At 43.5% G+C, this 26366-nt stretch overlaps 2 protein-coding genes across 6 annotated transcripts in view; one reads left to right on the top strand and one right to left on the bottom strand.

The window, feature by feature from the left end:
* Positions 1 to 2109, bottom strand: part of Dora (zinc finger SWIM domain-containing dorado) — a 130539-nt gene extending 128430 nt beyond the window's left edge. For all 4 annotated transcript variants that reach the window (XM_084588407.1, XM_084588409.1, XM_084588408.1 and 1 more), the window contains exon 1: positions 1414 to 2109. In XM_084588407.1, coding sequence (XP_084444533.1) covers positions 1414 to 1597 — 184 coding nt within the window. In that variant the 5' untranslated portion in view covers positions 1598 to 2109. The remainder of the gene's footprint in view (positions 1 to 1413) is intronic.
* Positions 2110 to 2290: 181 nt separating this feature from the next.
* Positions 2291 to 26366, top strand: part of LOC146202869 (ribosome biogenesis protein BMS1 homolog) — a 97937-nt gene continuing 73861 nt past the window's right edge. Inside the window, exons 1-5 of one of the 2 annotated variants that reach the window (XM_084588405.1) lie at positions 2291 to 2431; positions 11466 to 11644; positions 18688 to 18878; positions 24309 to 24388; positions 25969 to 26157. In XM_084588405.1, coding sequence (XP_084444531.1) covers positions 11478 to 11644; positions 18688 to 18878; positions 24309 to 24388; positions 25969 to 26157 — 627 coding nt within the window. In that variant the 5' untranslated portion in view covers positions 2291 to 2431; positions 11466 to 11477. Of the gene's footprint in view, positions 2432 to 5699; positions 5719 to 11465; positions 11645 to 18687; positions 18879 to 24308; positions 24389 to 25968; positions 26158 to 26366 lie in introns of those variants that run through there. The other variant, XM_084588406.1, reaches the window with a different exon arrangement.

Here is a 26366-nt window from a genome sequence, read left to right as displayed (position 1 = left end):
TTGTTTTATATAAAAGTACACAAGCATATATGGCTATCACGCATCAAAAACTGGGTCAAGTTTGTTTTCATATTAAAACTGAGTTTTGTTTAGAAGGTCTACTTCCTTTAAGAAAAGCAAAGACCTGTGTAAATAAAATGAGGACAATTTTTCGTTGACAGCAGGCTAGTAGAATGGGTTGGTTTTGTTTTTCTCTTTTCTGAAGTTTTGTGTAATGTGACTGATTGTGAGCTCCTCGCCACATGCTTCACATGTAGGTTTCAAAAGTACGAAATCATGAGAAATGAGCCCATCCAATGAGAAGATGTCATAAAAATACTTTATTAAGAGTTTTTGATGTCAACATGATTTACTTTAATCTATAGTTGGCTTAAAGGTGCTCTTTCTATCCCTCGTCTTTTCCTGCGATTGTCTCATTGCACCGTTCCATTGGTTAGTATGAACCAATTAGCCCTTCAGCAAGTACTTCTATTATCAGGTGTAGTTTATTCACTTGCTTAATTCAAAAGTTGTATAACATATAAGGCTCGTATTTTGTGCAATTTACGATTGTGTAAATTGTGTGGAAGCATTCTAAATAAAGTAAGTCAGAGGCGACAATGGTAAAACGAAAGCTGTACACGCAAGAAATAACGAAGTGGATCAATGTCATGTCAAACCGCTAAACCTGCAAACCGATTTAACATGGCAGGAGGACATCATTCACCACATATCCAGTGGATACAAATGATGACGAAGGCACCCGCAGAATAAGCTTCGCGCTAAAAATGGAGAGTGCAGGCGCTGAGTACCACTTAGGCACAGCAGGTCGGCAAGAAAAATGACATAGCTAAACACGACAGGTCAGCCCTCTCAAAAACGCAACCAAAACTGGAAGACAAGGAAGGTATCAGTGCCCGATCGAGGCCTCACAACAAGGTAGACACGATCGAGCAAGTGAATTTACAGCACAATACAAATATAACTATCGAGAAGCTTTCATTTTCACAGCTACCGAAGTCACCAAGAACAAAAGACAGTAAAAAAATAAATAAATAAATAAAAAGACAGCTACACCACCCACCTAGCAAAGGAAGGCGCTCCTCAGTTTCGCGAAGTCGTTGACACATGAAAGTCGGAGATAACAGCATGAGCGGTCTATCTAGTCAGTTCGCTTTTACTAGAGAATAGCAGGCACAGGTAGTGAACTGACGGGATGAGCCGAGGAAGAGCAGCACGTAAAATGCAGGTTTCCATTGCACGGCGAATCAGGTGTTACGGCCGAGCTGGACGCCCGAATTTCTGGCGCTTCCAGCTTAACCAGAACCTTGCATTGCTCGCAATACACTTATCTGGACAGTAATTCAATATTTCAATTCCAACAAACGACAGAAAATTAATTAAAATTGAGTTTAAGCCTAAAACGAGGCTTACCTTTTGAGCGACAATGACCGCCGTGGAGCGCCGATGCGTGAGATGGGTTGCCCGTCGGCCTTTTCCAGCCTCTCCAGTTGTTACAGAGGCTTTCGGGTTCGCTGATCCAGGAGCAGAGGGAATCTTCTTCAAAGCGGTCGCTGTCCTCGAAGGAAAAACGGTCTCCTTCGTCCCAGTCAAACATTACCACGCCTGAGCACCGCGGGGCCGATTGGAGCGGCCCACAGAAATTTATACTTCCCAAATTATAACATCCAGCGTCTTTCCCGACGTTGATCTGGGACTCATGTCGGAGCGCATCAGCGAAACTTTGCCGACAACAGATTCAGATATTGCCGCACCGGCGGCGAAAACCTACAGACGGACCTCTTCAGCGTGCCCTCAAAAATGAGCGATATTATTCGGATCCCTTGTTGTCAGCTGTCCTGGGCTCAGCTGCCCATATTTCTTTCCTTTTTTTTTTTTCTTCTGTTCTCTCTCCCTCGACGCTTGGTTGGCTCGGATACGGCAACTTGACGCCAGCGGGCGGCAAATAAGCATCAAAGTTTTCACTCTGAACAATTAATGTCCAAGCTATCGGCCAACAGAAACTGCAATTACGAAGGAGAACCTAATCAAGCGCCTAATGCCCGTTCGTACAAAAATTTCTCTTCGAACGAAAGCATTTGCGCAACTAAAAACAAATGTGGAAGTTACTGAGCCTTCGACTACAAAGTTCAGCCGCTATTGGACAAAATTAATGACCTAATATTAAGAGCAAAATAACATAAAATAAAGATAAGTATTATGGCAATGTTTTTAGCAAGATGATAAAATTATTTATATTGTTTCTTATTGCGTATTGCGTATTTTATATACTGGTGCGGAACTACTCCAGCGGTGCACGCATTTGCACGCCGCGGATGAAATGAGCTGCGAGATGGTGCGGCAGGCTGCTTGACGAAGTTTTGAGTTGCAGTACGTGCTGTGTAGGCGTGTGTTCTGTCAAAATGTCTTGTTGCCTTGACGACTGACCGAAGTAAGTCATTTTTTGTGATAGTTATGCGATGTGATTCCTGGTGTTACTGAACTAGGTAGTACTTTGGTGTCTTGATCATTTCTCGCACGTGGCTTTTTGTTGTCGTATGTGCTGATAAGAGAATAGGTTTAAGATAGGGGTCCTCAAGAAGTTTGGGGCATCGAAATGCGCATGCTTCAGTGCACCATAACCTAAGGGATACCTTGGATCTTGGGTTAACGTTAGTGGAGAGCCAGTGTTTTCTGAAGTAGCGTGTCGCAAGGTAGCATGGCGGCGTCCGGCTTAGCGGGGTCCGTTCGCCTCTGTACCGATCCGTCGTTGCCGCTGCACGGTGTCTCGCGTTCACGGCAAGCGAAAGGCTTACGAAGCTTTTGCTTTGTCTGGAGATCCCCACACCACCAAAATTTAGTGCTAAAATTCACGATATGTTCTCATTGCTTCCGAATTTACAGGACTACTAGGGTTACGACTGCGCGTTGTTTGGTTGCCATAGAGACGTCAGAAAGCGCGGAAGGTTCGAACAAGATTGAAGTTAAATGGTATTTCTCGGCTTAAGCTGCTCGGAGCAATCACCTTGTGTTAATAAATAATTACTCAATGTATTACAAACTGTGAATAGATTATGACAAATAAATATTTTAAGGAATATGTCACCAAATTTTGGTAGCAGTTTCTCGTTAATGTACGTAAGAAATTACGGTACTGTCAGCAGCAAAAGTTTTCGATATCTCCAGCGCGTGACGGAGTGGCGGAAAACTAGGGTGTCTCGATGCCTTTCGCCTCCGCTTTCAGGGTGAGGATACCCTTTGTACCACCCCGCGCCGCCGTTTTCCCCTCCCGGTGGCATGTTGGGTCCCACTTGACAGTTGCGTGCAGCGAGCAATACTTGCGGCAAGGGCTGAAATAATGCGAATGAACTAGAAAAGGACGGTATTTTTTTATCTGCTCTTGGCAGTAATATTCTGGCAGTTTCAGGAGTGATCTTCTATGATGCAGTGGTTGTAGTTTGCTTGATAAATTCCGTACAAACGTGCTGCATTTGTTGTTCGAGCACGAGGACTTTTCACAACGCCAAGATGGTGTTCTCCAATGTGCCAACAGCGTGGAGGGTGAGCTAGCCTACAAATGTAACTCTCTATGTGTAGTTTAAACCCACTTTTCCACCGTTCATTCAGATCCCTTCCCTTTATCTTATTACAGTATGATATCTGAGGTATATTCAACGCATCACATACAATTTTTTCTTCCAAGCCATCCTTCTCTGGTGTGGACAGCTGAGGACAAATCTGAATCCAAGGGGTCATATTTTCTCAAGTTCTTCTAGTCGCCTGTTCGAAACAATATCTTTTAGACGGTTAGGTTTCCTCCGAATGGGAATGGTCATGAATTGGCGGTAGGTTGGCTTGCGGGATTGTAGTTGCTATGTTGACTTATCTAGGAGAAATTTAAATAAAGTGTTGTTTTTGTATATAGCCTGGTGTACATGAACCCGACAGAATGCGGGCAGAGTTGATTATTCTAGAAAAAAGTCTAGTTTTAAGAATGAAGCGCGTGTCTAGTTTTGTCCTCTCTTCATCTGCGTTTTTGCACTTTACCTCTAAAAGGGGACCAGACTTGATTTTAGTGGAGTTAATATAAATGTATCTAACGATAAAGAAAACCGCTGCAGGCGACCTGCTTACCAAGAAACCTGACAAAATAAGCCCCTGGTTGCTACACTCTGTGAATATTGTTGCCCAGGCCGTGCTCAATTACGGCAACTATCAGAAGGAAGCAGGAGAACTTGCCGCCTATGTAGCTTGTGCAGAGCCGTGCGCTCTCGCTGTATCATTGCTGGACAAGGCAAATGTGTGTGGAATGGATGAAAAACAAAGTTATAATCATAAAGCGCACAGAAATAAAGTATCCAGGAAGGCAATAGACAAGGCTTTCATCGCCGCAGAAGTCATCCAGATGAGCAAGAAAAATAAAGAAATCTCAAAATTTTTGCGTAGGCACATGCGTGACGAATTTTGCTTATGCCAATGGCCTGTGACGCAAACAAAAGGAAGCCCTTTTTTTACCTCCTGCCATCTTTATGATAGTGAATTTGGTAAGGGGATTACTTGTACCTACTAGAATCATTAAAAACTTAGGGAGGAGTGAGGTAGGGTGCAAAAATCAAAGGGTAGGAGGGGGTGGTGGTCTGAGTGTCTTTGTGAACTGCACAAAATTTAGCGACGATAGCTTCAGATACACACTTCATAGCGAAAGCCCCTATTTAGTGCGGCCATTTTATCATGAAGCGCCTTCTTTGTCAGGTTACTGAAAAAAGCCTCGGTAAATTTAGGTGTTGCCTAGTAAATTAGATCCTCATCTTCCCTTGGAGCCATCATTTCAGCTAAAAGTGCAAGTTCACAGAGCGCCAGTTAAAACGACAAAAATATGACGAACAAAGAGATGAGAAAATGACAAATTCGTGGAAATGTCTTTACCAACAATTCCCCACATAGCCTGGGGCATAGTTTCACAGCTGTGAGAGCATGATACGTTTTCGAGCCTTCTTATCAGGACATGTGACGCAGGTCTTGTGGACAAAACAGAAGACTTCTGATGGAATTGTGCAGAAAGTAGCTTAGAATGAGGAGTTTTGTTTGTGAAGGCGTGCTGGAGGGCAGAAAAAAGCGAAACATAGGCTGAAATTACATTGCACCTAGCCACAGATGACTATCAGACAAATTAAGACTTATAAAATATATTACTACAATATTACTACATGCATGCTATACACAGGATCTCCAGAACGTCCCTGTCATTATATCAAACTAGTCTGAAACCTTCTAGAGGGAGCTCCTGTCATCATCTCAAAATGTTCTCAAAACAGCTCTTTTACATACCCACTACTTTTGTTACACTACAAGATGTTCATGCTTGGTCCCAAGGAATCAAAATTTTGACTATCGTAGGTGAGCAAACTGCGCCGGGATATGCTACGCATATTAGAATGTAAAGACTGTTATCAAGGCAGAGAGCTTCTGGGCATATAACTAACAAAACATGACAGAATGTAGCGCAACTCCATTTCACAACTACTACAACATTCTCTGATACCATCCTGCCTTGGTAGAACATCAAATTTTCAGAAATTTGCACGATAGCGGTAGTTTTATCATCGAAACCGGCTGCCGCCCCACTGCACTCAATGCTTCCGAACAGGCGAGTGGGATCCAACATGCCGTCGGAGAGAGCAGTGTCTGTGAAAGGCATCGAGGCACCCTACGTGAAACTGCACTGGTGCGCCATCTACCGTAAGTGCACCCAATGATGAGGGTAAGGAAAATTGCGCCTGAAGCGTTCTTTACGCACGCCTTTCCTTCCTTCGCTACTAAGCAGGTCTCGGTGCTTGCTTCCCCGATATCCGCTTTTGATGCTCGTTGCTGCCACTGAATCGCTGCGTCACTATCTTTGCACAGGGCGTAGTGCGAAATGCACTGACGAACTCCTTTCTTTGCGCCTGCCAAAGTAGACTGGCGGTGAATGTCACACAGCGCCTCGGCTGGTTCCCGTGAATCTGATAAGCATTCACAGGGTACCAAGTGATGGGGCATGCTTGATGGTGAAGAATGGACAGGCATGCGCAAAGCCTGTTTCGGACGCAATTACCTTTAGTATCGTCATCTGGCTCAATTGCAGCAGATGGCGCGGCAATGCAGTTTTCTTTCACTCTGCCAGGCACTGGAGGTCCCACAAACTTTTGCGGCTTACAGTACATAGATCACCGCGTGGTTTTTACCTACGACGCTAAATAATATATAATGGACCGTTTTCAAGTAGCGCTACTGCGCATGACCGAAGCCTCCTCTGCCGCCATTTTCACCAGAATGCCACGCGAAAATAGGGGGAGGACTTCGCTGCACGTGCTTTTCAAGGAAACGACATCCCTCGCTTCATCGATGAGAGGAACTGCTGCACAATAATTGCATGCAATGCTTAGCATCTTCCATGCCTTCTGAATGGTTGCATCATATTGTCCTTGTCTCTCCCAGCTTGCGTCATCAAAGACAGGGCCAGGTTTGCCAGCTTCGTGTTGTTGTCGGTCGTTGTCATGGTTTAACAGGTGGTGTGTGTGTGTGGCGGGGGAGGGGGGGGGGGGGGTGTCAGGGTATGTCCACAGAGACACGCGTGTCTGCTCAGGCTAGGCGAGACCAGCACTGCACTCGGCTAATGTTGGGAAAATAAACCCCCCTCACTACTAGAAACGAATTTTTCCACAGGGGTGTCCTACTGGAAAAAGGTCCATTGAATTTCTTTTTCTTACCTGTTTCAGTTTCAACAGCCGACCCATTGCTGTGACATCAAAATTAAGTCTGGCTCACGGGATGGAATGAAAATACTGTGATATAACCATTATTTCTTCACGTTTTGTGATCCCTGTTCTTGAAGCAGGCTTGCTTGGCATTGCAGTAAATTAAAATGACGATGGAGCGACTACATCGCAATTATTTTTTTATCCCTCACATGACTTAGCCTTAACTGACACCATAGTCATTGCTCTGCTGTTGACATGGAAACAGATGAGAAAGAAGTTCAATAATAAATTATTTAACAGTCCTAGGCAAATTGCACATGATGACCCGTGTATAACGTCTTCCGCATCATATAAAGAATAAAACATTCAACCAAATGTTAGGTTTCCATATTCCTTTGGGAGGTGTGCATGCTACCAATCCATTTGATGCTTGCTTTGCCCCCCAATACTTTTTCACATTTATGACTTTTTGATGAAGAAATTAACATTCGTATCAGAATCAAAATTTATTCAACGAGCAATGATTGGATACAAAGATTTTGGTAAATACAGGAGGAGGTGCAAAAGCCAAGGGCTGCACAGGGGACTTCCTGTTACAAGCATGAAAAAAACTAAAATGATTACATATAAACAACAGCGGGTGAAAACTGGAACTGTTACGTAATATAAATATACAACACTTAGAAATACAGGATGGCATAAATATAAGCGGAACATAATTTGGGAACATGTTATATAAATGTAAAACAGGAAAACATTACAATATGTGATAAGTAGGGGTTGGACTTCTCGGTTTAAACCGACAAACAGCGATAAAGGTACGCCGAAAAACATTTTAAGAAGTTCTGTTTAAACCGAAAAAGGTCAGCACCTTTTCATGTACACCGCGAACTCTCGGTGATGGGAGAACATTACAACAGTATTCAATCCAGTGGTATGATGTAAGACAGTGGGATCGTTGGTTTAAGTACAGCGGTTGAGTGTTTTGACGCATTGTTCATGGTATTGCGAATGGGGGAAAAACGGCAGCCGTTCTTCCCGACCCTCATATACATGCCAAGCGTTTGAGAAGGGGCGCCTGTGGTGAGGCAGGCCCTTCGAGGAGTGAAGAATAGACCTGAGAATTTGCAGTGCAAGTGTATCCAAGAAATCACTCAGACCAAAGCCCGCCAGTTTCTTTCCACGTGACACTTTTTAGACACAAGCCGAGAGAAGCGGGTTTGTTTTTTAAGTAATTTGATTTATGCAAAAATTTGATCGTAATAAATAATATTTCAGTTACTCCTTCGTGAAAACTGTGAATTTATCTTTTACATATTCGTTTTGTCTTATTGCTAATTTTCATCATGACAATAGCATTTTCTTCCAGGTTCTTAGCTGTATATATAAGAAACAGTACATTAAATAAAAGTGGATAAAACAATGTGCAAGAAAAAAATAGCCGAAATGTACACTACGCCACTTTTAACTGTACACGGATGCCTTTATACCACCGAAAAAAATCAATATTTATTCAGCAGAAAATAGTAATAACCGAAAAAAAAAAAGGAAGTTGTGTTTGCAAATAAACACCGAAAAAAGTCAGCCGAATTATCAGAAAATTAAAAACCGAAAACTCCAATCCCTAGTGATAAGTATTTCTCATCAGTGAAAAAAATTTATTTAGTGCGATAGAAGAAAAGTATGACAACTACACTTGAAAGCATGAATGTTAGATGATTGCTTTATACTGAATGTTAATGAATTCTCAAAAAATGAGGCAGATAAATTAACTGCAAATTTGCCATAATTAGTTCTAGGTTTGGTAGTAAAAAATTGTATTGGCATCAAAAGAGAGTGAAACTAGGTCGCAGGAACTGGGTACTGTTAATTATTGAAATGGGAAGTGATTCATTCATGAACCTAAATATGAGGTTGTCAACAGAATAATAAAACGTGGATGAGACTCCAAGGATGCTATGATCTTGCAGTAAGGGTGCAGCACTGCACAAATGGCTTGCGTAATGATGCGCATGACTTGATTTTGTATGTGTTGTAGCGGTGCTGTGTGTGTTCTGTATGTGTTTCCCCTAGAAGAAATACAATAGTTAATATGACTATGGATGAAAGCATAGTAGAGTGGATGAGCATGTGTAAATTGAAGTAATATCGCACCTAGATGAGTACCCTTATGCCGTATGCTGTTTTTCTTATAAGGGAGGTTATATGTCTGTTAAATTATAAGTGGCTTTATGCCAAGAAACAGCATGGTCAGTGACAAAGAGTATGTATGTGAGAGTTGGGGGAAATGTGTAGGCATGCAGGAATAGTCTGGTGAGGAGATAAGATGACAAAGCTAGATTTAGAGGCATTAATTGTAAGCATGTTATTTTGACACCAGGTTGGTTTGCTGCATCGGTATTCAATTTATCTGTAAAAGAATCTATGCACGTGTCAGATGCTAGTATGGTAGTATCATCGGCGTATAATATTCATTCAGAAAGAAAGTTTAAAGTACGATGGCAGATCATTGATGTATATTTGAAAAAGAAGTGGTCCAACGAAGGAACCCTGGGTAACACCAACATTAATAGTTTTCGATGTAGAGTGTCAGAGATGCAAACTGCTTGGATTCGGTTAAGCAGGTAGGTAGCTGCAGGTAAATGTTAATGCAGGACCAGATACTCCAAGGGCATTTAATTTATCGAAAAGTATGTTGCGATTAAATGAATCAAATGCCTTCGACAGATCAATGTATAATGCGCCAGCTAATTGACCACAATCAATAACATATTTAATTAAGAAACTAAGGCTAATTTATTTGTAAAACCAGACAGGAAGTCAAACTGATAAGATATGATGTTAAATTTTGTGAGGTAATTTGCCAGACGGACGACGAACAGCTTTTCAATTACTGCTAAAGAAGGAAAAAATGGCAATGGGACGATAGTTACTTGTTGGGCGTCTGCCGCCTTTTCTGAAGATGGGTATTAGTTTGGCTTTTTTTAGTGTGCTAGGGAAGATGCCTGTCTTGAAGATTAAGTTGGCGATGTAGGAGAACACATTGCAAATCGGAGAAGATATTAGCTTGGTATGAAAAGAATGGAAGTAGGGAAGACCTGGGCTTGCATCTTTCCGATTCATAATGACGGTGCGCACCTCATCCGGAGAAACCGGGAAAACAAAGAAACTATGAGGTAGACAAGGGTAGAACTGAATGGGGTAAGTTAACGTGAAGCTGAACGATCACGAATGAATCGATGAAAGCATTCGCAATGTCGCGAGTATCACAACAAATGTGTATCTGTTTGGACTTCCTTCATTGAAGCTGTAGTAGGATTCCTATTTAAGAATGAGTGAATCATTTTCCATTGTTTTGTAGAATCACTGCCAGCGTGGCTTATTTCATATTCATAAATTTCTTAGCAGTTATTTTATACATTTTGAATGTATTGTGTAAGGTGTCTGGTGGTCGCATCCTCGCATTTCGAAGCACTCGCGAGTGACACCTCCAGAAGTTGGACCACTCGTCCTAGAAGACAGATGTTTGCCGTGCATTCCATTTTTCATTTGCAGTGTTTAACGGTGTCCTTGTAGGGATGGAAGTGGTGCTCCATTTTCTTCGTTCCGCTCCAAAACACAATATTGCACAAAAACTGCACCCAAACTGGCTGCCTGCAAGGGGATTTTTGCCGCACAGTGGACCATTGCATTGCCTACTAATTTTGATCTGTTCCAATTAGATTAAGCGATTGTGAAAAGAGCAACAGGCTGGTGGCACGTTGCTTTGGGGCCGCTGTAGTCGAAATGATAGCAGCACACCTATAGGAGATGTATGACGCACCTTGGTGGGGCCTAATGTATATAGAATTTTCATAAATTAGAGAAGCATGGAGCACAATAAATATTTAAATTTGGGCACAAGTGATTGGAGGAAAAAAATGCCCTGTGCATGTGACATAACATCTCCCAGCCTTTTGAATCGCCGTTGGAAAGAGAAGTGAGGGCAGGGATCAAAGCAGGCACTAAAAACTGCCACTAGGCGAACCATTGGGAAACTTCTCCGGCTACAAAGAATGTGCCAGTTGTTCCAATGCTTGTGCTGTGAATAAAAGCAGGTACATCATAAACCTCTTTGTCAATAAAAAGGGTGTCAAGCCTACATCAGATAAAAGCGCACTTGGAAGTGTTCTGGGGGTGACGCCACAAATGTGCGAACTACTAGAAACCTTAAGGTTTGTTGGAAAAGCCATACAAGGCCTATCACTCTGTTGAAATTAAGGAAATCCCCACGTTGTTCAAGCGAAAACGAAAATCCACTAGCAAAAGACAGTGAAGTAAAGAAGCTGAAGGAGTAAAACGTTACCCTTGCATTCACTGGACATGCACAAGGTGGAAAATGGCAGTGTACGTCTCATTGATGTGAACTAAAAACTATGGTGGGGCTTGAGCGCATCAAAGTGCCAGACTCCACGTTTTAATCTACCAAGTCAAAATAGTCTAAAGCTTTTATTCGAACTTGGTGTTCAGTTTTGAACTGCAACAGCACCTGTACATGTCCAGGAACTGGTAGCACAGGTGCAGAAGCCGCAAGACGAAAGTTTATAGTGTGCGGTTCATATTGTGCTGGTGCACAGGCTACAGATAGAAAAGTCGTTCTTTGAAAATCGGAATGACTTGTTGCCTCATAACTACTCTAATTACATGATGTTACTTCTGTTCTCACTCAGCTAACTGTTAGTTTGGCACTTTGTTTATTACATGCAGCTTCCAGTTGCCATGGATGACGACCAGAAAGTAAAGGCACATCGAGCTCGCCACAGTGGTCGGAAAGCAGAGAAGAAGGAGAAGAAAAATGAGCATGTCCAGGAACTGACTGCAAAACAACGGAATCCAAAAGCTTTTTCTGTCCAGTCTGTCCAAAAAGCAGAGAAAAAGTTCAGAAGGTAAGTTCATTGTCAATGCCAGCCGCAGTAGTCTCCAGGCAGTACTTAGTAATGTGAATTGTTAGTTTCTGAAGCCTTGAAGCCTTCTGTGTAGACACCATGCTTGTATGAACATAGCAGAAGTTTGTAATGCTGAAAGTTTCTGTGAAAGCTCATTTTCACTGTTGCTGATGTTTGTAATGCTGCAAGTTTCTGTGAAAGCTCATTTTCACTGTTGCTGATTCTAACATTTCTCCCACTAGAACTGTTGTTTGTTCAGACTTCTACACAGTAAAGAACCCCACTCAGTCTAAATTAATTCAGGTCCCTCTACATAGCCCATATGTTGCTTCAGGACATTTGACACCGCAATTTACAAAATTTGCCACTGCCTGCCAGGCTTGATGTATATTAGGCGTGAGAAGTAGAAATCAATCCATGTGAATGTTCAGGCGCAATGACAGCACTAAGCCACTTGCAGATAACATTAATGCACTCCCCAGTGCACTGTTAGAGTGCTCTGTACTAGTGTGTCTGTGCCATGATCTCACACCGAGACAGAATTTGGCAGTGGGTTTTGTACACTTGTTCGCAGTACTTGGAGGAGGTGGCTCATATAAACATTAACACTATTACACTGCAACTACTGCAAAACCATTATGCTTGCAGGGCACAAGTCGGGACACTTCATTTCCAGTTCTGTACACTAGGTCCTGCCACTGCTGCTCATTTCTCATTCACGTCAGGTGTAGGGAGCTTTAATATTCTCTACATCAGTAGTAGGCAGGATCATAACCTCCCGGTAAAGGAGCAACTGACTTGTTTAACAGAATCACAACATGCAGTTTTGTAAAGACCTTCAAAATCGCTATTGGAACCAGCTAGATTTTGTTCAGTTTCCAGTCATGTTTTTGTTTAGCCCCATTTTTGTGCTCGGTTATCAACAAAGCTGTGTCCTTCCCAAACTACAGCCGCTGTCGAATTCTGTAGTGGCTGGTAACCAACTTGGTTTCCCAGTCATTGCTCATGCATTGGTTTAAACACCCAGCTAGCCACCATGAAAGCGGTGGCCTTGTGGTAGAGCATCCGCCTCGCATTCGGGAGGTACGGGGTTCGATCCCCAGTACCGCCGGGTACCCACCGGTTTCCAATGGGTGCAAGATTTCCCCCGGCCTGGTGCTCGGCTCTTCTGGGGTGAAATGCTTGGGAAAAGGAGCCATGAACCAAACATGTTGGTTCAAGAAATCCAGTCACATGAAAGGTGACTGTAAATCAAAAAGGAAGTATTGCAGAGAATTTTTGGGCATGTCTGTATGATTCTTTGCACTCTTAATTTAATTGTTAATGTGCTGGATTTGCCCTTTAAATTTAGTGAAGTATGTGCATTTGATGTCAGTTTTCTGTAAGAAAAATGAGATTAAGTGATTTCTTGCATCAACTGGTCATTCAATAGTTGCTTGCTAGAAGCTAATGCAGAAGAGCAGCAAAGAACCTATGCAGTGGCTCTCGTTGAGTGTCCAAAGCATCATATCAACTTGCAACCTAGTGCACTGTTTGAAATTGCGGTAGTGTCTGCACATTTCTTGCAGCTGCATCATGTGGCCGCCATGTTGGAAAGGAGCACTGCAAAAGTGTGGTTGGAAAGGTGGTGTATCCTCCTGATATGCATATGGAAAATGTGGCTTCAAGCAGTGTTGCTTGCAGCACAATGGTGGAGATGCTCATAGAGCATTGTGGGCCCTCTGTCACAGTAGCTGTCACTGTCATGCATGGAGGAGGCATTCACTGAAGTTGCACTGCCCGATAGCACAAGCATTGGTATGCCTGGCACACTAAGGTTGGGGTTGGTTGTTTCATGCAGACTCAAGCAGTGTGAAGTTTGCCTTAAAGTACCTTTCCTATACTGTTGGCCATCTGTGATGTGCTTTTATGTTGTTCATCATTGCCCACTTTTATTTATGGAACGCTCCATGAGCATGCATAAAGGCTTTGTTATACTAGGAGGTTATTGGTATGTGGCTGATCGGCGGATGCAGTTGCCAACATCATGCTGGCTGTGGCACGCCTGGTGAGAATTCGCCCCCCCATCCCCCCTCCTACTCGCACACACATTCTAGCCGCGTCAACATGAACCAGCACCATACGGCTGGCAGCGCGCATGTGCTGAATGCCATTCGTCGGCACATCGCCTGTCATGAAATTCACGAAGCAGTGTCCTAGGACGGTGCGCTCCCTTCGAGACTGGCCATTCAAGTAGCAGCTGCTGAGTAGTACAGTAAAACCCGGATATATCGAACTCGAAGGGGATTGTGAAATAGTTCGATATATCGATAATTCGATATACAGAAATCGGCTTGGGACGGCACTTACGATGCGAAAAAACGATACTGTGTTTGTCGCGTAATCAACTCACTCGCATAATAAACCCACACTCCACTTTTGCACTCGAGAATTTTGAAAAAAAAAAAAAAAAGCGTTAAGGCCAGCTCGCTCACATGCACGCGATTAAGCGATCTCGGCGACGAGCGGCAGCGACAGAGCAAAAAATTTCCAACTTGGAACTGCGTCCCTCTGCCGTACGAGCCACGGCGGCAGCTCAAAACAAGGTTTCTGTGTCGCTGCTGCAGAAATGGCCAGCGTTATCGCTTGCATGTCGCACTCCGTTTTGGTCCTTTCATCCACAGCTCATTTCTTGGCAGCGTGCCAAGATGCTGCGCAGCGATAACTTCGCGGCGTGTTTATCTTTTGATAGCTCCTGATGGGGGGCTGCGGGAGCGAACTTGGCAGACTGCCCGTGATGGCTTAATTGCACAAGCCTGGTTCGATTTATCACGCAAGCGCGGGCGCAGTCTACTGCTACAAAATCATTGGAAAGCGTGATAAAGTAGCTGCAAATGCTGTTGAAGCGAAAAATGCTAAAAGCCGGTGTCATGATCGCAGCTGACCGCATGCTTTCGTTGATTCATACATGCAAGAATAAACGACTCCCGCAAAAGAAACAACAAAAAAAGCCGCTTCGTAGCGCCATATCTTACGCTACGCCGCACGTACAGCACAACCAGTAAGAACAAACGACTCTCGCAAAAAAAAAAAATCTGCTGCTTCTTAACTTCCGCAGGCGCCATAGCCACGTTGGCCGCCGCGCGCAGAGGGTTCGCAACACACACTGGAGGAAGCGTCCAACGTCTGTCTGAAAACGGGTTGAGCTGGCTTGGCGCATGCGTAGCGCGTGCTACTGCGAACAAAGGCCGGGAAAGAGGAAGGAGAGAGATAGCTCGGCAAAAGAATAGGCACACCCTTGCGTTTCGCTCTATCGCGTTTTTCCCCTCTCGTTCCCACCACTTCTCTCTGGTTCATTCACGCACATGGCTTGCAAACGTCACGTGCTGGCGCGCGGGAAACGATAACCGCAGATGCGCGCGCCTTTGGGGAATGGGCGCGGCGCTGCCCTAGTCGAACTGTCCCCTCTCATTCCTTCCGCGCGTAGCTTGGAAACATCACGCGGCAAACGGCCGAGGGTGATGCGATCATCTTTGGGGAAGGCACACTTTCCAGTGCGTGGGGCGGAGTTCGATATATCGAACGACCGGTGAAATTGAGTTCGATATATGACGCGGCTTTCCTATACTTTTACATGGGATTTTCAGGGGGATATTCCATGAGTTTGATATGACTAAAATTCAATATATCCGGGTTCGACTGTATCACCACTGATTTTTAAGGCAAAAGCCATTCTTGGTTCATGCACTGGGGACATGTCCATAGGGGATGCTCGCAAGGACTAACCTTGAGGAAAAAAAATTAAAGAGCACTACAGAATCTGCATTGTAGTAAGGTGGAAGCACAGATGCTGCTGTTGGCTGCTTCTAGTTTCTTAATTCACTTCTTGTTTTAGTCTTTGGTACTTTCAAATTGCGCGCCAATCCCTCCCTATGCCCATTTTCGGCTCTACTTCCGGTTGCGTGACGTCACATCCTCTCAGTTCAGTTCAGTCGTGTCCGACTCTTCGTGACCCTATGGACCATATCACGCCATGCTTTCCAGTCTCTCACTATCTTTTTAACATCACATAACTTCATCTGCAGCGCCTCGAGGATGCCATCTAACCATCGCGTTCGCTGCCTACTCCTTCTCCGGTGACCCTCAACTTTTCCCAACATCAAATCTTTCTTCAGTGACTCCTCTCTTCTCATCAGATGACCAAAGTAGCTGAGCTTTAACTTTAGAATTTGACTCTCCATTGAGCAGTCATGGTTTATGGTCGACAATATCGACTGATTTGATCTTCTGGCAGTCCAAGGAACTCTCAAGAGTCTCCACCAGCACCGCAGTTCAAATGCGTCAATTCTTCGGCGGTCAGCCTTCTTCACAGTCCAACTCTCGCATCCATACATCACAACTGGAAAGACCATAGCACGCGTTATACGTATCTTGGTTGGCAGTCACATCCTCTACGTCACATTAATTCACTTCTTGTTTACGTGTTTTAGTCTTTGGTACTTCCAAATTGCGCGTCAATCCTTTTCTGTGCCCTTTTTTTGGCTCGACTTCAGGTTGCTTGACGTCACCTTAATTGACCAATTTAATCAACTATTTTAGTATTTGATACATTCAAATGTGGCTCTAAGTCGTTGGCTAATAAGACCATTTTTGCCTTTACTTTTACATTTTTGCCTCTAATTATTTACCTAATTAACTTATTGGTCTAATCATATTTTCGAACACATTACATCACCCTCTATCGATTGACACCACTCATTAACCTCTACCACTTCTCAATTACTCACAACTGCTGCAGACACTACTGTGCCTGGTTTGCCTCTAATTAATTACCTTATTGACCTAATTATTTTTTAACAACAACATTATGCCACCCTATATCGATTAACACCACTCATAACCTCTACCACTTCTCAAATACAACTGCTGCGGACACGATTTTGTGGACGCGGCCTGCGGACGCGGTCTATGGACGCGGCCTGCGGACACGATCTTCTGACAGAAATCTGCGAATATAGCGAGGTAATGCTTTTGCATTAAAAAAATGTCTCCACTGGGAATCGAACCAGTATCTCTCCAATCCTCCAGCTGAGCGCACAAATCACTACGCTACGCCACGGGCATGAGAAAACGATTGTAATTCTCCTCGTCTAGTGTGAGGATGATAGCGATGACCGTGCAGTTGGTGATAATGATAAGGATGATAGTAACGATAATGACGGAGCAGTTAGTGATGATGATAATGGTAGCGATGACAATGATGCTGCAGTTAGTGATAATTGTAATGGTGATAATAGCAATTGTGATGATGATAATGATAGTAGGGGTGACAGTGATGATGAAGTTAGTGAAAACTGTTCTGTAAAGTGGCTTTTGCCATTTCTGCTCTTAAGCAGACTCAAGCACAATCCTGTCGTTTTTTTTTTCTTCCCAAATTACTAATGTCCTACTGGTGTCATGGCATTTATTTATAGCTGGTGTTGGGCTTGATAACATTTCCAATCATTGCAAATATGTGCACTTAACACTTCTTCACAATTTATCATAATTCATTGGTTCTTGACTATTTCTTTCATTGACCATTGGCAGCCTTTTCATGCTGTGATCATCCTTTCAAGATGGTCACAGTGTCATAGCACATCATATGCCACACTTCAATTGTTGCCAAATCTTTCATACTGAAAGCTGTTATTGACTGCAACTGGCAGCCTAATTTCGCAACTGAAATGAATGCGACATTTCAATCGCTTTTAGCAAGTGAAAGCAAGGCTTAGAGTGCAACTCTATGGCGACCGTTTTTGTGTTTCGCGGTGTCGCCGTTGTCCCTCGTAACGAGCTCTGCCGCCGGCGCAGCGCGCTTCTCTAGCTGTGCGTGCATTTAGTGCCATTTCTCCCCCACACTCAAACCGAAATGCATAGCCGCCGCCGTTTGCCACTGCGTATACCCACCCCCACCCCCCATGGTCGCCTCTGGTTCCAAATTGATGTGAAACCGCTTCCAGATACTTGCCGCCGCAAGGGTCTCCAGCTGGCGTTTGCCAACTTGGACTTGTGTCAGTTTCAGACTATGTTCTTCATGCATGCAATCTGTGCGGAAGGGTGACATTCCTTATAGAGCGCATATCGATCTGTTTCCCTGATCACAAAGCTTCCTTCATGAAAATTAAAAACTGTTAGTGGATTGTTTCTTGAACAAGGAATATGTGTGAAATATAAAAAATTGCCTAATTGTACACACATCTCCTACTCAAATTCTTTGCCTCAGTCTATTGAAAAGAGGAAACAGCTCGTGAGCTCTGCTCGAATTTCGCATTAGGAAGTAACATAATTGTCGGCAAATTTTTTTTCTGCTGCTTGTTATATGTAGGCAGTTCTATTCTTTTTTGCTTACCATATGTGTTTGATTTTGAATTTTCGTATTGTTTATTATGTTGTTTTTCCAAAAGGTTTCATTTTGGCTGCGGTAATTCCATCATGCTTGTAGCCCATACATTTCTGATGCTTTCTTTGTTTTGTCTATGGTTTGGTTTGTCATACTAGATGCTTCCTGCTATACTTTGCATTATGGTACATCTCCAGCACACCCTGTAATACTCTTCTAGAAAGTGCTTTTAGGAGGGGGGGGGGGGGGGGGGGTTATAAATAATAAAATTTCCGTAGACTTGCTTATAAATTTGAGCCTGGCAGATTCTTATGATGTTCAGCTTGTGAGGTTTAGTTAGGTGGGCGGCCACAGCAGCTGCATTCTAATGCAGGTAGAGCTGCATAAGTGGTCATGTACTGGAGTTTCAGTGCACTGTACACCAGGTAGACAGCACCTATTTGGGTTCCCTCCCCTTCTGTTACATGCCTCATAACCCAAAGTGTTGCTTTATTTTGTAAAGTAATCTATTAATCAGCTTTCTTGATGCCTTGCAAGCTTGATGGAAGGCGTTTCAGAGTGAATTTGAAATGTCTTTGAGATGTGTACTTGCAAATGTGCAAGGCATTTGTTTTTGCAATTGTCTCCTAGATTGCTGGAGCTTTTTGTGTTATGTCAAGCAGGCTCTCATTTTCTTTTTAAGGGCAAAGGACCTCCAGGAAAAGAGACATCATGTCCCACTTGTGGATCGCACTCCACTTGAGCCACCGCCGTACATTGTGGCTGTCGTTGGACCTCCTAAAGTGGGCAAGACTACTCTTGTGCAATGCCTCATCAAGAATTTTACGAGGCAGTTTGTCAGCACTATAACAGGACCCATCACAATAGTGTCCGGTGAGAAAGAAGCTTCAGTGGTCAAAACATGTATTGCAATCTTGAGGAAAATGTTATTCTCATGGTGTAAAAGTTTGAGGTATGAGGAATATAATTGACATGCAGTAGAACCCTTGTAGTAGAGTCTTTGGAGCAGCAAAAATCTTTACTACTATATCAGTTGTTGATGGTGACATGGCCCTAAAGAGGATGTCTGATAATTCAGTGGGTACTTACTAAACACGTCTTGTTGCTTTATGGAAAAAAACACTCCAAAATACCTTCCATCTCTCTCTTGCCATCTCTTTGTGCCATTTTCGTTTTTCATTTGTAAGGTTTTTTGTTTACATCATGTGGAAGTGCTATTTTAGCATGAATCCAACATGGCTACGAATACAACTGAGTTTGATTTCATGCGAAACACAGGATTGTTTTTCACTGTTTTTGTCATTTAAGAGGCTGTAGATGAGAAATGCATGCAACAGTCAAGTGTGGAAATACTGCACATGTTGCACCTCCACTTCATGCCGCTGTTGTGTCGTGCTTCATTCTGCCTCGTGCTTCATGCTGCACAGGGCTGTGAATGTTCAGCTGTTTCTTCCCTTCTCTGCTTCTTGCTGTACTTTTACTGTTTTACTTTCTTAACTGACTTCACCACCTACTTTCCACGTTTTAAACCACCTTTTTTGTTTTTTTCTTGCATGCTACATGCTTTGCCTCACGGCTCCAAGGCTCACATAAAGTTGGCTTCTGCTCAGAGCTGGAGAGCCCAGTGGTAAAGCCATTTTAAAAGCACGCTGTTTTAATAATATTTTTTCCCTCGAGAAAGAAATATTTGCCTCACGATCCGGCCATATTGCACATTACGCCAGCTGCATGCATAATTATTTCTGAATTTTTTGTTGTTTTCTTCTTGCTAAAAGAGAAGTTTTTAAAAATTGTTCAATAACTAAAATTGTTTTTTGGGTGATTCCATGTAAAATCAAATAAAGGATGGTCGGTAGACCTTTAAAATTTATTTCAGTTAAATTTATTTCAAAATTTTGTGTATATTTGCTGGATGACTGGAAAGAACAGATCTGTAATCTGTTTTGCTGCCAGTAATTTTTTCGATGCACAGGGAATTAATATATATGAGGAGGTGGAGTGCCGCACTTATCTTTTTTGCTGTTTTGGCCAACTTTAGCAAAATATAATAGGTAGCTGAATATTGTCTGACTAAATATATGCATATTTTTATTTGTATTTGTATTTTATTTTGGTTTTTATTTTTGGCTTTTCTGGGCAGTATAGATGTTTTTATAAAATTTGTTAATCGGCCCAGTAAACAAAATTTTACCTACTTTGCAGGCCTTTATATCAAAACGTTTGTGGCAGAGTGGCAATATTTTCACACTATGTTCTCAGCATACTTATCTATCAAACTGCTGAAGCTTATATTTATTGTTTCAGTACAGAGATATGATTATGCTAATTTCAAGAAAACGGTGAACAATGCCAATTTCTGGAGATACTAAGAAAAAATTGTTTTTCATGTTTTTTACACTTTACCCATCTATTCTCCTTTAATTCAGCTTTCAAAATCATTAAAAACATAATTTTGTTGCAGTAGTAATTACGGCCACATCAGTGGTGGAAGGGTTGTGCAAATTGCACCATTCTGTGCCAATCTGACCTGTTGCGCCAAGCTGTACTTGAGCAGCACTGGTAATTGACCATCGAAAGCATAGAAAGCGTGGGTTGAGCATCACTGGGTGCTCACTGCAGAAGGATGCAGCCATATCCACGCCCAAAGTTGTGTTTATCCTAAAGCTGTTGTCACGAAAGGCGGGTGGCACGAGCCAAGTTTCTGAATTGAAATGAATAGCAGCTAATTGATTCCACTTTTGTTTGTAGCAGCTGTTATTTGTATATTTTTCTTTCGTGAATTAGAGCAAAAATCTTTAGAACCATTGCACTTCTAAATAATTCTCATCATAGGATGTAGAAAAATCACTTTTCATGTAGTTTTGGACTAAAGCCTCCATTTTGACCCCCGTTAGTACGAAACACCAGCTGATGCCCATGACGTCGGACGCACCTTAATTCGGACATGGGTGGGCCTCGATGTGGGTAATTTGGATGGGGGATCACGCTGAGGTACAACACACGCCACCAGCGATCACTGAAATACGCCTCTCTGAACCTGAATTGCATGTAGCAGTTCTGTCCATACACAATATGCTCACTGTGGCATGTATGATGACGATGGGAAGTTCGCCATTTTTTAAATGAACTCAATCGCATACAGTAGAATCTCGATGATATGATTACGGCTGGTACGAATTTCGGGATGATACGAATTTTAAGAATGCTTTGAACGGACTACATTGTATAGAATACATTAAGATTCGGGGTGATACGAAGAATTTCTGAACCCGCCGTGGTTGATACGAACTTGCAAACCAGTCTCGCATGCGAGCGGGCCGGCGCGGCTGGCCTCAAGAGGTTAACATAACCGCCGCGGCCGCCGCTAACTCCTCTCCACTCCCCCCCCCGCCCCCGCCGCGAATGATACGAACGCGTTGTACAAACGCACAAAGCCACCGAGCAATTCGGCGCAAGAGCTCACAGGGGGAGAGGGTACCCACGCGGCCGCTGCCTCTCCTCTCCAACCCCCTCACCCCACTAAGCACCCTACCCCCACCCCCTTTCGTAGTAAACCGACGAGCACTAGACAAGGACAGCTAAGGCGAGGCACGTGCCCAGTCGTGTACGTCCCTCATTCGCTGGCAGCTCATTGGTCTATCGAAAAGTTGTCTCGCCGGCTGTTCCCACGAGGCCTGTGACGCTGGCTGCCGCTACAGTAGTTCTCCGTTCGCCGCTTCTTTCTGTCGTTTGCTGTGACGTGAACTGCCCAAACGTTAGAAAGACGCAAGCGTTCGCTGCTGCTGAAATGTTACGGAAGCGTAAAGCTCTTTCTTTTAAGGAAAAGCTTGAAGTGCTGAAGAGGGTCTAGGGTTGACACCATCGACGCTCTGCACCATTGTTGGGCAGCGAGATGTCATCTTGAAGAATGTGCAGCACTTCGGTGCGAACGTGAAGCAGACAAAAACAGCGAGCAACCCATGTCAAGCTGGAAGAGGTTCTGCTGACTTGGTTCCGCGAAGTGACAGCGGCCGGCGTCAACGAGGACGGCAAGGTGCTACGTGAAAAAGCCGACACCGTCGCGCTTTTGCTTGGAATTGAAAATTTCCAAGCGTCTGGGGGATGGCTGCACCGGTGTAAGGAGCGGCACGGACTTGTCTGCCGGGTCGTCTCAGGTGAAGGCAAGAAAGTGGACCAGTCGGCTGTAGATGAGTGGCTGAACACGCTGCCGGCAATGATTTCGGAGTACGTGCCACGCGACACATTTAATGCCGACGATGAGGCCTCTTTTTCAACCTTCAACCGGAAAGAAGTTTGTGCGTAAAAGGCCAGGCATGCCAGGGCGGCCAGAAAAGCAAGGAGAGAGTAACAGTACTCTTTTGCTGCAACTCGGATGGATCCGAGAAACTTCAGCTTACCGTCATCGGTAAGTCGAAGAAACCGAGGTGTTTCCGATCGGCAGAGCATTTGCCTGTCTGTTACAAAGGTAACCGAAAGGCATGGATGACTGGAGATTTTTTCCGCGAGTTCTTGACAAGCCTTGATCGGAAAATGGCGTCAAGAAACCGGAAAATTTGTCTTTTCGTGGACCAGTGCTCTGCCCACCCAAAGGAAATGACATTCAATAACGGGAAAGTAAGGTTCCTGCCGGCGAACACTACCAGCCATCTTCAGCCACTGGACGCTGTGATAATTAGAAATGTGAATCATCATTTCAAAGGACTTCTAGTGGGGCGTCTGCTGGTGAAAATTGACCGTAAAGAAGCAAACTTGCAGATCAGTCTCTTAGATGCTTTGCACTTTCTAGCCATGTCGTGGGATAGTGTAACTTCAGACACAATCTCGAACTGTTTTAGAAAGTGCGGATTTGCCATCCGACTTGATGCGGCTTCGGCAGGAGATTGTCAAGAGCCAGATGAAGACGTCACGATTGAGGGCTGGGACAATCTGGAAACTGAAGCTTCGGCTCGGGACTTCGTTACCGCGGACGACAACGTCGCGACCTGTGGGCTGAGGTCTATTGAAGACTTGGTCAACGAAGCGAATGATTGCTAAAATGAGCCTGACAGCAATGGTGACGCTGACGACGAGTGTGATCAGCCGCCGTCAACGGCAGATACTCTTCATGCTTTGGACGTTCTGCGCCGCACCGTAAGTGCCGGCAGCGTGAGCGACGAAACGGCGGCATGGTTCTATGCCTTTCAGGTGGAGCTCGTCCGCGACATCAACAGCAAAAAAGTGCAGACAAGCATTACGGACTTTTTCGGCCGCAAGTACATAATAAAGTTTGGTTCATTTTCAATTCATTCCCATGTGGAAGTTGACTTGTTTTGGATCATACGAATTCGGGATGATACGAATATTTTGCGTGCTCCCTTGGAATTCATATTATCGAGATTCTACTGTAGTCTTAGATTGGCTTTCATTGATATCATCCTGCGGCTGTGGTTGGACCTGTGTCTGATGTTGCGGAGGCGTTACTGTTCTTTTTTGGGGGGGGGGGGGTGGCATCATGCTGTTCTCACGCATGCACGTATATCCCTGGCGTGCATTCACTTTTCAGACATGTGCAGTTTTATCGCATTGGCGCTTCACTGCAATGCTTCACTGTTGCAATTCGCGGTGAAGCATCCTCTAAACGCAACAGGGCTGTTTTGTACAGAGGCATAATGCAGAGTTCCCTGCGAAAAGAGCAGTGAGGCTTTTACAGTTTTCGAGCAATCGTTCAACCTTCCCAGCAGTGCGCTCAAAGCAAAGCGCTTAACGAAACCGGGAAAAAACTCATTTTCACCCGGGTTTCATCTCATATGCAGACAGCTGTCATGCAGGTGCTCATCAAATAAAATTTCTGCAATGCAAACTGTTTTCGACAGCTTTTTCGAGCCCATTTGATAATTCGAACTTAGTTTATTTCAACATTTTTTCTGCTTTATTGGAGACCAAATTAAATCTAAATTTATTATATTTTGTGTAATTCATAACCAAAGCTGGCCAAAGCAGCTGAGAAGATAAGTGCGACACTCCACTTCTTTGTCATTTTTAATTTCCTATGTCTTGAAAAAATTTTTGGCAGCAAAACAAATTGCAGGTCTCTTATTTCCAGTCATCAAGCAACAATATATAAAATTTTAAAATAAATCTATAAAGTCGACCCGCCATCTTTGTTTGACCTTTCGTGGAAACACTAAAACTTTATGAACAGCTTCATTGCTGGCATCTTGAAATTTCTGCTGTCATACAATTACGGGAAGCCAGAACTAGACACTGGCGGCATTTTGTTTTGTGTAGTTTTGCTGTCTTGCTAATTTTTTTGTCAATTTTCAGGCAAGAAACGCAGGCTGACTCTTATCGAATGCAACAATGATGTTAACTGCATGATAGATGTGGCAAAAGTGGCTGATTTGGTAAGTAAAAAATATGTAGTGAATACAAGTTAAGTGCACAAACTTGTAAACTCCTGAAAACGTGACAAGACTTGAGGAGTGGATAACATTCATTCACTATCTGTTGCAGTAGTGGAACAGCTGCGCCATTTGTGCTAGACTGCCCCGGTTGGAGAGTTCTGTTACATGCTACTACAAAATAGTTTTTGCTTGATTTTCTGCCACATCTGTATTAAAGAAATAATTTAAAAACGTTGGGGAGAGTGAAACTGAAGCTGATACTTATAAATGTTGGCTGCACGCTCGTTCCATAACTGTCACAGAAGGTAGTTCTGTAGAGATATCCGATACTTAGATTGCTTGTGAAAAGAATCAGTAATTCGATTTGAGTTGTTCTGTGGGTTTTCATTTGAAGTCTCGAACAAGTATCTAAAAATTGCGGGTGTTCCTGCACCACAAAACTTGCGTCACTAGCTTAACATGCACAGTGGAAAATGTGCTCTATAGCAGTATGCCTTGCAAAAGAAATTCGCTTTCGACCATTGCAAGAGCTGTCGTTTCCACTCTGTACTTATGGATTGCAAAATGATAGCGCAGCATCTCAAGGTGGATCATGTCATGCCTCGACACGGCCAGCCGTTGGCCATGAACACGCTGATGAAAAATGTTGACAGGCTCCAGTACTCCTGCTCTGTTCGGTTTTCATGATGCACTGCATGCAGTAGTTTGCAGGTTACGTGTGCTAGGCTACTGCTAGTGTTGACACAACCTCATTCACGCAGGGACATGAGCACACGTAACCTGCAAACTACTGCATGTAATGCATCATGAAAACAAGTCGCTGTGTGGATGGGGTTGTGTCAACACCAGCAGTAAAATGCATGCTGTGCAGAAACACTTGGAGCATCATTTGTAAATTTCCAGAAAGGACTTTTTTTTTTGCTAGAAAGTGAGAACATCTGTTATGCTACAAAACATTATTTTACCTGCTGCAAAAGCTGAAATTTTTGTTGCAAATTGCATTTTCTTCTGCTGCAAAAGCTGTAAGTCAGGCTGTATTGTCTTCTTTCATTTGTGCCCTCCCTCAGCATCTGCACCAGTTTGACCAAACATGATCAACCAACTAGGCCATACCTAAACTCTTTTAAGGTTCATTTCTCATTCAGCAGGCCCTTTTTAATGCTACCAGAAGCTGTTTGTCGGTTCCACCACTGTTACTTTAAAAGGATTATTTAATTGTATAATTAAGCAAAAGCAACAGTCCCGATTCATCATACAAGTTTTATTGCCACCTTTGTGTTATGAAACCACATGTGAAGTCTTTTCTCATGCTGCCATTTTAGTTACTGACCAATGGCAGATGTTTACAAGAATGCATGGGCTGGCTTGTAGTATTGGTGCCTGCCTTTGCCTGCCATTTCTTCTTGATCATGGGGCAAAGCTAGTCATGAAAGTGCAGTTTTAATTTTGGTGATTCTTCTTTTTAATGCAGTGCAATGTTTCTAGTTCATGTGAACTTTTTCTGCCTGACCTTTAGATTTTGTTGTAGCAGAAAGCAGCAGGGCCCGCGTAGCTGTGTATGATGGGGAAATATATTGCAGGTTCTGCTCATGGTGGACGCCAGCTATGGGTTTGAAATGGAGACCTTCGAATTTCTGAACATTTGCCAAGTGCATGGCTTCCCCAGAATCATGGGTGTGCTTTCACACTTAGATGTGATTAAGAATGTGAAGACACTGCGCCACACCAAAAAGCAAATGAAGCATCGCTTTTGGACAGAAATTTATCAGGCGAGTTTTTTTTCAAGCCTAAGTTGTTGCTCTTCATTCATGTTGCCACCAGTGAAAACTGCTTCTTGGTAGCCTACAATGCTGCTGTGTTATCTGCCATTTTGCTTGCTTTAAGAATTGTTCTTACATGGGTGTACAATTAAACCTGCTTCAATTGACAGCAGACTTTGCTTCTACTGCAGCGAAACCTTAGTAGTTTGGACATAAGG

This window comes from Amblyomma maculatum, chromosome 1, assembly GCF_055883805.1.
Source record: "Amblyomma maculatum isolate TAMU_Amacu chromosome 1, ASM5588380v1, whole genome shotgun sequence".
NCBI lineage: Eukaryota > Metazoa > Arthropoda > Arachnida > Ixodida > Ixodidae > Amblyomma > Amblyomma maculatum.
This window is presented reverse-complemented; position numbering and strand designations above follow the sequence as displayed.